At 49.4% G+C, this 11,307-nt stretch overlaps 3 protein-coding genes across 3 annotated transcripts; all 3 read left to right on the top strand.

The window, feature by feature from the left end:
• Positions 1–523: 523 nt before the first annotated feature.
• Positions 524–1,325, top strand: GGI43DRAFT_381282 (NEDD8-conjugating protein UBC12; the record flags this gene model as incomplete). The annotated part of the gene is made up of 4 exons (XM_083203104.1): positions 524–544; positions 604–697; positions 794–1,074; positions 1,173–1,325. 4 exons carry the CDS (start codon positions 524–526, stop codon positions 1,323–1,325), a joined length of 549 nt encoding a protein of 182 aa, XP_083063428.1.
• A 1,833-nt stretch (positions 1,326–3,158) lies between these two features.
• GGI43DRAFT_294160 (ketol-acid reductoisomerase) lies at positions 3,159–5,215 on the top strand. Its single transcript, XM_083201420.1, has 5 exons — positions 3,159–3,597; positions 3,675–3,706; positions 3,838–4,116; positions 4,217–4,884; positions 4,964–5,215. The coding sequence occupies exons 1-5, from the start codon at positions 3,390–3,392 to the stop codon at positions 4,989–4,991; spliced, it is 1,215 nt and encodes a 404-aa protein (XP_083063427.1). The 5' UTR covers positions 3,159–3,389; the 3' UTR covers positions 4,992–5,215.
• A 2,080-nt stretch (positions 5,216–7,295) lies between these two features.
• On the top strand, positions 7,296–9,928 carry GGI43DRAFT_381280 (kexin KEX2; the record flags this gene model as incomplete). The annotated part of the gene is made up of 2 exons (XM_083203103.1): positions 7,296–9,019; positions 9,088–9,928. 2 exons carry the CDS (start codon positions 7,296–7,298, stop codon positions 9,926–9,928), a joined length of 2,565 nt encoding a protein of 854 aa, XP_083063426.1.
• Between the last annotated feature and the right edge of the window lie 1,379 nt (positions 9,929–11,307).

The raw sequence follows: 11,307 nt of genomic DNA, 5'->3' as shown, positions 1-11,307 counted from the left end.
GATGGAATAGGCAACCTGAGACGAAAAAAAAAGTTTTGCAGATAGTTTGGAAGAAATTTTTGCAGCGTGCCTACTGAGTAGAGAGAAAGGATATTAGAGAGGAAACAAGGAAATACATCTATTCAATGATTTAATGACCTAACTCTGTGTTTTGTCCTCTGAATATGCGCTCTGCTCTGTACGTCTCCATGTTTGTCGCCGCATAAACTCCGGCCACGTAAGATTACCTATGCATTTAGAATTATGGAGTAAGCCTTATCTTATCGCGATTGTGTGACAGCATCTCGTCTCCAGCAGGCAAGGCAACATCGGTCCCCGCCGATGAACGATTGCTTTTCCTATTATCCAACAAAACGTCACTTTTGCGCACAAACCGAAAGACTTGGTCCTCTTCCAAATCGGCGGTCTAGGTCCTGTTTTTCTTCTACTCGTCAAAAGCATTTTCCTTTTTTCGTCCTTTACTCCTCTTGCGGCCAGTCATTTCAGGATATCGGTCTCACCGGCGACATTCCAACAGCCCAAGATGTTGAACATATGGTCTATGGTACTTGGCACGCACCCTGCTTGTATTCTGCCACGGAGATTCCTAACGCATAGTCACAGAAAAAAAAGCAAAAAGAGGCTGAGAATGCCGAAGGCCAGGCCGCTGGAGGGAAGAGGAAGAAGGTGACGGCGGCGCAGCTACGAGTGCAGAAAGGTAAGCAACTCCAAATACCCTTCCGACCTCGCTCTACTATTGCATGACAAGGTAGCTAACTGGGGGCTATTTGCAACCAAAATGCAGATTTATCAGAACTATCACTCGGCGCCACGATGAGAACGGATTTCCCGGATCCTGACAACATCCTGAACTTTATCCTGAGTATCGAGCCGGACGAGGGCATGTACCGAGGGGCGAGATTTACCTTTGACTTCGCCATCAACCAAAACTTCCCGCACGAACCCCCGAAAGTACGATGCATGGAAAAGATCTACCATCCCAATATCGACCTTGAAGGCAAGGTTTGCTTGAACATTCTGCGGGAGGACTGGAAGCCAGTGTTGAACCTGAATGCTGTCATCGTGGGACTACAGGTAAGACCCGGCACGTGCTCTTCTGCTCTTGGCCACTCATAGAGCAGGGGGGTTAGATGTTGGCTATGAGCTTTGAGGCTGACTTGATGAAATTACAGTTCTTGTTTTTAGAACCCAACGCTTCAGATCCGTTGAACAAGGAGGCTGCTGATGACCTGCGAAGCAACCGAGAAGGCTTCAAGAGAAACGTACGAACGGCCATGAGTGGAGGAACCATCAAGGGTACTACATATGACCGGGTACTGAAGTAGACTTGAGGTTTTAAGAAGAAAAGAGAGCGAAGGTCGTGAAAAGAGGTTGGACGAGACACAACATTAGCAACCCCGACATACCATATAAAGGACATGTATCGTCCGATATCCGGCACATATTTTTCCTGCATTGGAGAGATGGTGCTTCCAAAAGAACCTCAGCCTCCGCTGGTGTTTGAGTCACTGAGAACATGCTGCCTATTGCTCGTTTTCTTGACCAGGCCTAGCTATGGAGTTCAACTTATCTATATACTACCTTTCATTGAGTCGATAGCACATAGCATAGAAATACATGGCGTTCATTGCGTAATATGATGCTTAGATGGACTCGGCATGTGGAGTAGAAAGGCCGACTAGTTAATCTTTCGTTGTGAGAATATTTGTTGGAAGTGGTGGACTGACCTACCCTATGGTTTATATCCAAGGCGCGGTGATGCGATACGCTACGCTCTTGATTATAGGTGTATATAGTATTTAAGCATATCCGAATACTGATGGAAAGTTTTAATGCTACCAGCTTCCTATGCTCTGTGATAGACGAGCTACAGTCATCTCCTGCTGGAAATCGTACCCGGCCCCTTTGCCTCCATCCCATCGGCCGCTAAACAGCCAAAGTGTGGCATTCCATAGATGTGTAAGCTGACGCTCATGCAAGATACTCCCTTGCAGGCTCGGTTGCTCAAAGACATTTTTTCTTTATACCATACGAAGTAGACACACACTCCGGGAGAGCTTACTGTTTTGGTTAAACCGACAATGTTGTCTGAATGGGACTCCGAAATTCTCCGAGTGTATCCTATCAGGCATATGCGAAGTCCTAGTACACGGTGCAACGCAATCTGAAACCTGAGCAATTCCGTCAATCCACGACTGTTGCGTGGCTTAAGACATCGTCCTTGCTGCAATGTAATGCAGAGTTGGTAGATAGTTACTGGCTAAAGAAGGCGTCTATGTGCTTGGCTCCTCAGTTCTCTGTGCATGCATTCGCCTACGTAGCACGCAGGCATAGGCAGGGAGAGCAAATAGGTTAAGTGATAATAAGTACATAATAGTATCTAATATACCAGAGGCTAGTATAGAGCATCCCGGCACTTGTAGCTGCATGCTGCAGCTGGTGATTCTCCGGATCACGACCGGAGCCCGACTTAAATGAGGCATGAAAATTTCCGGACATGGCTAGAGACAGCCGGATACAAGGTGAATTCCGAGGAAGCGGCTTTTACGAAAAAAAAAGAAAAAAAAAAAGGAAGAGAAGATGAAGGAGCATAGAAGCTTCTCTTTTGAATTGTAAAGAATATATGAGCTTGGATAAGAGTCAATGGCTCATAGGAATAATAAGAAACGTTCCATTGGACAGAGCAGCAGAAGCCAGATTTCGGCGGTTGAGGTGGGGCTGGAGCTCCACGCTGCTGGGGCCTTACGGAGCAGTGGGCGCTGCAAGCGCTCATCGGATGCGTCACCTCCCTCAGGCTGCGAGAGAGTGCAGTCGGCTGCGGGGAGTATGCGCAGAGCAGCCCAAGAGAGTCGGGGACAGCTTCATGGCTTTCCAACCATGCAGCTCTCTCAATTCCGCGCATTGCACAGGGAATACCATCCATCATGGCTGACCAATTGACCAAGAACCCTGCCGCGATATTACATCAATACCAACACAGCATATGCTTCTTGGTACAGTAAGCTGAGGCACGCACCTAGGGTCCCACCCTCGCAGCTCCCGGGACACAAACGTCAAAGTAAGGCTAGCCATTGTCTCTGTTACTCATCGCACTGACTGTAGTTTTTGATAAACCCTTGACAAGCTAGGCGCAAAGTACGGAGCAGGCCTCTTTTTTTCACATGTGTGGGACAGGGGGACCTCCGTCTAGACAGAAAGCTGCTGGAGCTGGCGCAATTGGCACCACCGAGATCGGGCTGCTGCTACTGAGGCTTTTCCCCCACCCACCCATTCAAAAGGTAGACGATCTGTTGCTCATCTGCTCCTTCTAAATAAACTTTCTTACTTCCTCTTTTTTTCTTTTTTTCCTTCCCTCTTCATCCTTCCCACACACCAGATCCCTCCTCACAATGGCCTCAAAAGCTTTCTCCAAGACCCTGCGGGCACCAATTGCTCGACAGCTGATTGCCCCTCGTGTGGCCCAGCGCTCATACACTGTTGCTCGCAGCGCCACTCGCGCTGTCGCTGCTGCTCGCCCGGCTCTGGCTGGTCTGTCCCAGCAGCAGGTCCGTGGTGTCAAGACCATTGACTTTGCGGGCGTCCCGGAGGATGTCTATGGTAAGTGCGACATTGCTTCTGCGCGCGGGAGTTTTATGAGATGAAGAGCTCTGATCTGACAATTGGCTGCATTATAGAGCGTGCCGACTGGCCCCAGGAGAAGCTTCTGGTGAGTAACTGAAATGAGATGATCCCCGAGGAGTCATAGCTACTTAGCTCTTCTCACTTTTCCCCTACTCCAATTCAATTCATCCAATGGTGATTTACTTGGGCGCACAATCTGACCACAGTCGCCTGCAGGAGTACTTCAAGAACGACACCCTCGCCCTCATCGGCTACGGCTCCCAGGGTCACGGCCAGGGTCTTAACCTCCGCGACAACGGCCTCAACGTCATTGTTGGTGTCCGAAAGAACGGCAAGTCATGGAACGACGCCATCCAGGATGGCTGGGTTCCTGGCAAGAACCTCTTCGAGGTCGACGATGCCATCACCCGTGGTACCATCGTCATGAACCTTCTCAGTGATGCCGCCCAGTCCGAGACTTGGCCTTCCATCAAGCCCCAACTAACTGAGGGCAAGGTATGTGGCTGAGCTGCCCCTCCCCCTCACTCACATGGCAGCCTCCCACTTAGTGGCGTGCCATTGTTAAAGTTGCGACTAACTCGACTGTTTGCCGCAGACCCTGTACTTCTCTCACGGTTTCTCCCCCGTCTTCAAGGACCTCACCAAGGTTGACGTCCCCAAGAACATTGACGTCATCCTTTGCGCTCCCAAGGGCTCTGGCCGAACTGTCCGCTCCCTCTTCCGTGAGGGCCGTGGTATCAACTCCTCATTCGCCGTTTTCCAGAACGTGACCGGCAAGGCTGAGGAGAAGGCTATTGCTCTTGGTGTTGCCATCGGCTCCGGCTACCTGTACAAGACCACCTTTGAGAAGGAGGTCTACTCTGACCTGTACGGTGAGCGTGGCTGCCTGATGGGTGGTATCCACGGCATGTTCCTTGCCCAGTACGAGGTTCTCCGTGAGCGGGGACACAGCCCCAGCGAGGCCTTCAACGAGACCGTCGAGGAGGCCACCCAGAGCTTGTACCCTCTGATTGGTGCCAACGGCATGGACTGGATGTTCGAGGCCTGCTCCACCACCGCCCGCCGTGGTGCCATCGACTGGACCCCCAAGTTCAAGGATGCCCTGAAGCCCGTCTTCAACAGCCTGTACGACTCCGTCAAGGATGGCTCCGAGACCAAGCGATCCCTCGAGTACAACAGCCAGCCCGACTACCGTGAGAGATATGAGGCTGAGATGAAGGAGATCCGTGAGCTGGAGATCTGGAGAGCCGGCAAGGCCGTCCGGTAAGTTACATACATACAACACTACATTACATCTCATTCACTCAAGACCACCATGGCTAACATTCACTTTCTTTAACAGCTCTCTGCGACCCGAGAACCAGAAATAAGCAGCGCGAGTCGCGCGTTGTGGATTTAACATTGGTGTTGTGGGGGGGAAACATTTTGGGGTAAAATGTCATTTTTTTTTTTGGTACCTGCATCTTGGACACTCGGTAACGATCCTGGGAGATCTGGAGTGAAGAGGCATGTTGAGTTAGTTTAAAAAGTTAGGGCCTTTTTTACGATACCGCATATGGGAAAATATGAATTCTCATTTCACGCTTACTCTTTGACACATAAAAAAAAACTGCCTTTTCCTGTGAATCATCTTTTTCTCTCCGTGTTCTTCCGTATCGGACTGAACTCTGGGGTAGTATCTCAATTAAAGATCTGCCCATGAGTCGAGAGAATGGCTCCAAAGCGGGTCTGCTCTGGCCTTGCCGCCCTCCGGCTTCGGCGCTGCCAATGTCTCTGCACTATGGAGCACCAGAGCTCCAGAGACTGGGGTTTTCATATTAAGAAGAGGCCAATCCGTCGGCATGTCTCCGGAGAGCCGGATGTCGCAATCTGCTCTGCCGGCCCGGTTTGAGCTCTTCGGCGGCGCCAATACCGGGTTGGCAATTTGTGGCCATGAGGGCCGGAGGCTGGCCGTGATATGAATATATGTGAGGTGGATGGGAAGAAGGATGACTATATAAATAAGTAATATCTATGTAGTAATTGGAACCTAGCTTGAGCTTTGACATTGTTGATATGCGTTATATAATCAAATTAATTTTTTTAAGCGAGAATTTTTGAAACAGAAAAGCTGATCATTTTGGTTTCGGGCTGTGGCAAGAAAAGGTTTGTCTGTGCGTCGTTGGTTGAAAGGCTACTAAGAACACTTAGCTAGCGTGCCCATGCTGTTTGCTGTGGTGCTTATTGTCGCTTCAAAAGAGGCGCCATTGAATTGAGCTTGGCTAATAAGGTATTTACCACCATAAGCACGCTGCTATATCTAGAGATGTGCGCAAACAGTGACGTTTGCTGCGGTGTTGACGACAAAGGCATGAGGGGAGCGGCGGAGTATTAAATATCGAGTACAGCGATGGGACAGCACCGGATAATTACTATTTTGAACCTGCGGTATTTGCTGAATTCAGCCCGCAGACAGGTTTAGATCTCACGCTGTTGCTATTCTTGCTTTGACAAAGTGCTGACGTGAAGGCAAGGCAATAAGCCTTCTGGAGATGCTAGAAGCAACTTCTGCATGCTTCTGGATAAAGAATGACGACACGTGATGGCTATATGCTGGTGCTAAACTTTGTAGAGAAAGCTTCAGATGCGGCAACGTGTCACTAATAAGTTCAAAAAATCTACGGAGTAATAGACTGCTTCATTCACATTTAACTGCTCAATTGAGCCTCCGAAATGGGGTCTTTCCTAAATTGATTTGCAATAGTTCTTTCGTATGCAGTGCAGTATTAGCCTAGGTAGTCATTTATTGCTCCGCAAATCAATAAAACAGGAGCCTATTCCAAAAGTATCGGCTACAGCTCCCTAGGCTTCACTTCAGGCAAATCTACTCCGTATCGTCATAATCCATGTAGAGGGTACAGGTAGCGCCCCTTGCACTGCCTGCATCTCGACAGTAGCCCAGACCGACCTGCTAAAGCTGCGTTAGTGGCGCGGCATCTAGCCTGCTAGTGTGACCCCCTACTTGCCAGTTGGTATCAGTACAGAGGTGAAACTGACGTCCTCGCTGGTTTTGTGTCAGAAATGGCGGCGAGGGGTGAGGGGCCACTTGTACCTGTACTTGGGCGGACGAGTTGGTGTCGTTCTATTCAATGCGTTTTCGACAGAACGGTTACGACAACTGGCATCTCCAACTTTCCCAGTCTCGTTTCATGATTTTCTTTTGCACATCTTTATATCTTTACTGATTCGGTTGCTGGTGATTTTTTTGCCAGCTGGGAGCAGAGCTGCGGCATATTGCACTGCAGATCCGAATATCTGGGTGAGTTTCACATTCGGCTTCTTTGGTTTCTCCTTGGTGATTGGCCACCTGTACTGCAAGATGGCGCAGCGGTGCTTCGGGAGTGCCGTTCCGAGTCGCTTCTCCAGTGTGGCGAGTTGCGACGACTGCGACTCCTGAAATGCCATTCATTCGTCATCTAGGAGCTAGACTTGCAACTCTACTCTGCTAATCACTTAACAAGCATTTTGCAGATCGTGTTTAAATCTTTCAGTCGACCTAAAAGCAAATAAACAACCCCCCTCCAAAAAAAGGACCCCATGAGTTCATAGCTTCAGCCACCTTCGTCTTTCAACTCGCGTCCATCCCTTTCTTTGCGCCGGCAGCTCCGTGAGCGCCTTGCTTTCTGTACGCCGCCATGAAGGTCGCTTCTGTGCTCGGACTCGCTAGCCTGGTGGCCGTGTCGCAGGCTACCAGAATCGCCAGGGATTACGCCAAAAACGACTACTATGTTCTGCATCTCGATCGGTCGACACAGCCTAGCGACATTGCGGCTCGCCTTGGATTAACACACGAAGGCCAGCTCGGAGAGCTTACCGACCACCACGTATTTCGCGCCGAGAAGCACGAACGAGATATTGTCAAGGATGAGGTGCGAGAGCGCAAAAGGAGAAAACGAGACATCGGCGGGTACGATATCCTCGACGGAGTCCTCTTAACAACCAAGCAAGAAGCCCGCAGCCGTCTGCAGAAGAGAGTCATCCCGCCGAGGGACAATGTGCTTCCTCGCCTCCCCCAAAATCAAAAGCCTGACGATGCGGCGGTCCTCGCGCAAACAAATCTCATGAAAGACCTGGATATCGCCGATCCGACTTTTGTAGAGCAGTGGCATTTATACAATACGGTGCAGGTTGGCCATGATGTCAATGTTACTGGGCTCTGGCTCGAGGGTATTACTGGCAAGAACGCAACAGTCGCCGTAATCGATGACGGCCTGGACATGTACAGCCGAGACCTAAAGGACAACTACTTTGCGGAAGGCTCTTGGGATTTCAATGACAACGATCCTGAGCCTAAACCGGTATTGTCAGACGACAAACACGGCACCAGATGTGCTGGTGAGATTTCCGCAGTCCGCAACGACGTATGCGGTCTTGGCGTTGCCTACGACTCCAAGATTGCAGGCATTCGAATTCTTAGCAGCCCTATTAGCGATGCGGATGAAGCCGAGGCCATGATCTACAAATTCCAGGACAACCAAATCTACTCCTGCTCCTGGGGACCTCCGGACGATGGCAGATCTATGGAAGCCCCTGACGTTCTGATTCGACGAGCTATGCTCAAAGGTATTCAAGAAGGCCGAGGTGGCCTTGGTTCCATCTACGTCTTCGCAAGCGGCAACGGTGCCGCGAGCGGCGACAACTGCAACTTTGATGGATATACCAACTCTATCTTCAGTATTACAGTCGGTGCGGTTGATCGCGCTGGCCAGCACCCGTATTATTCAGAACACTGCTCCGCCTTGCTCGTTGTTACTTATAGCAGTGGCGGCGGTGATGGAATCCACACGACTGATGTTGGAGAAAATGCCTGCTATGGAGCTCACGGAGGTACATCAGCTGCAGCACCACTTGCGGCGGGTATCTTTGCCTTGGTCATGCAAGTTCGCCCAGACCTGACTTGGCGAGACATGCAATACCTTGCCATGGATACTGCTGTCAAATTGGAGGACGAGACAGACGCCGAGTGGCAGACTACTGCTGCTGGGAGACAATTCAGTCACACTTTCGGTTACGGCAAAGTCGACTCTTACGGTCTCGTTGAGAAATCAAAGACATGGCAGAAAGTGAAACCTCAGGCCTGGTACTTTTCTCCTTGGCTACATGTCAAAAAGGATATTCCTGAAGGCAAAGATGGTCTGGCAATGAGCTTTGATGTGACTGCTGATATGCTCAAAGAGGCCAACTTGGCTCGTCTGGAGCACGTCACTGTTACCATGAACGTCGAACACACCCGCCGTGGAGATTTGAGCGTAGATTTGATCAGCCCTGACAATGTTATCAGCCACATTTCCGTTTCTCGTAAACAGGACAACTTTAAAGGAGGTTATGATGACTGGACATTCATGTCCGTCGCCCATTGGTTGGTTTCCCCCTTTCCTCTTCCAGAGTTGCTTTAAAAAAAATCATTGATGCTAACCTTTTTTTCAGGGGCGAGAGTGGCGTTGGAAGATGGACTGTTATTGTCCGAGACACAGAAGTGAACAACGAAAAGGGCAAATTCATCGATTGGCACTTGAAGCTTTGGGGCGAGAGCATTGATGCCAGCAAGGCCAAGCCCCTACCCATGCCGTCCGAGGATGATGATGCCGACCATGACGTGATTCAGTCCACCGTTTCGGGAGCAGCCTCTACCAAATCGATTGCAGCGCTAAGCACAACCCAATCGTCTATCGCCGCCAATCCTACAGACCACCCTGTGCGCCCAACGAAGCCTGGGGCACAACCTACAGAATCAACCAAACCTCAAGAGACCTCTACCGATGAAAAACCATCAGACACTGAGCACGAGGTGGCCACCGGTACTGAATCTGCCCAAGCATCTAGTACGACTAGCCCATCTTCATGGGTCTCCTGGCTTCCTACATTTGGAAACAAGGCTAAGATCTGGATCTACGGTGCTCTTGGCCTGATTGTCGCGTTTTGCTCCGGCCTGGGTATCTACCTCTGGGTCGCTCGCCGCCGCCGTCTCCGCAACAACCCCCGTAACAACTACGAGTTTGAACTTCTCGACGAGGAAGAGACCGAAGGCCTGAACAGTGCCGAAAAGGGCCCCAACGGTGGCAAGAAGACTCGCCGCACTCGTGGCGGAGAGCTCTATGATGCCTTTGCGGGCGGCAGTGACGACGACGACGAGTTTGATGAGTATAGGGATCGATCGGCCGAGCGGCTAGCGGGACACAATCCTGATGACGAGCCGGAGCACTATGTCGTTGGTGAGGAGAGCGATGACGAAGACGATGGCCATGAGAAACAGAGGCTATCGCGTTGAATATAGATAGACGAGAAGCGCTTCTCTGCCCTGTTGTTTTTTTGAATGAAACAAAAAAGAATTTTTGAAAATAAGGTGTTCATTAGACGGAGTATACTTTTCAATTATATAGTCATTTTTTTGCGGCCCTTTGATTGATTATTCTGCTTGCTTGATTGGGATGGCTTTTGTCTTTTGGGTGAGAAGTTGGGTTTTCTCTGTTGCCTTGGACAGAACACGTAGCTAGAGTAATATATATACACCTACAGTACCAGCATCATAAACGTTGAATGGGTACATGTTGCCACTTGCACTAGGCCTGTTGATCACTTTTTTGAGTATAGAGATAAAGGTCAAGAGACTTGAATACATGGAGATTGGTCGGTATCTTGTAAATAGTACCTAAATTATGCTTGATGGGAGATGGATATACTCTTTTGTCTGGCGCTTCAATGGCAACCGCCTTCATCGCCGAAGCGCCGCGCTTATCAAATCTCAGCAGCCACAACTTAGCGTTGAAGAGTAACACGCAAGACTTATGGTTTGTGGTCACTACTGTGCCACTTAAGGAGCATGACCTGACTCTTGTTGAATCCACGGCCTGACAGGGCGGCAGCCTAGTCGACGCTTATGCTGCTGTTCACGCTCAAACTTCTATTTCCCCGTCAGAGATCGACCTTCACGACCCTGCTTCGCCAGCACCCCAGGATATCACCATCATAAATCAGTCCAAGTGGAAGATATACTATATAAGGTATAACCTGGCGGCCTTTACAACTATTTGGCTGGTGGTCCGGATATTTCAAGGAATGAAAAAGCATTTTCCCCTTAAAAATCAATGCATCGGCCAAGTTTTCTCAGTCATCGCTGACGGTCGATACTGGATAATCAGTCACCCTCCAGGCTCAGATTATGCCGTAGAAAGACAAGTGGCTCTTTTCTATGCCTGTATACGCCGGCTTTGTGTGGTGTCTTCTGATAATGGCGCGTATTTGATTCCGTATATTGGTGTGCCCCCTAAGCGAACTGAGGCTGGAGCACTTTATTACCAGCAGAAAAGCCCCTTTCTAGCTATAGAAAATTTATATACCTTGGCGTTTACCTTTTACACTGCCTTAGAATGCTGTTTTCTTTTCTGCTTTGAAGTAGTATGCCTGATTATTCATTAGTGAGGGTACTTTTGTAGATCATTGCCAGTTAGATTGCCCGTACCCAGTGAACTGCAAAGCTAATGTTTGTGATAACTGGTAGCGCGTACACGTGCCTATATATGTCCATTGCTCATTGCGTCTTGCTTGTCTTGATATGTGGGCAAAATGTCATTCACATGGATAATAGCTCATATATAAATGGATGAATGAAGAGACTGATGCTGATATTGACGAGATTTCAACTTGAAT

The sequence above is a fragment of the Trichoderma evansii genome (genome assembly GCF_050947405.1).
Source record: "Trichoderma evansii strain SZMC 28006 chromosome Unknown GGI43scaffold_4, whole genome shotgun sequence".
Lineage (NCBI taxonomy): Eukaryota > Fungi > Ascomycota > Sordariomycetes > Hypocreales > Hypocreaceae > Trichoderma > Trichoderma evansii.
Note: the sequence above shows the minus strand (reverse complement) of the source record. Positions and strands in the feature narration are given on the sequence as shown.

Excerpts from the sequence above, each read along its gene's own strand:
- GGI43DRAFT_294160 (XM_083201420.1), top strand. The coding sequence starts at position 3,390 with ATGGCCTCAAAAGCTTTCTCCAAGACCCTGCGGGCACCAATTGCTCGA. Across the intron at positions 3,598-3,674 it reads CGTCCCGGAGGATGTCTATG|AGCGTGCCGACTGGCCCCAG; the intron begins GTAAGTGCGACA and ends GCTGCATTATAG. Across the intron at positions 4,117-4,216 it reads CCCAACTAACTGAGGGCAAG|ACCCTGTACTTCTCTCACGG; the intron begins GTATGTGGCTGA and ends TGTTTGCCGCAG.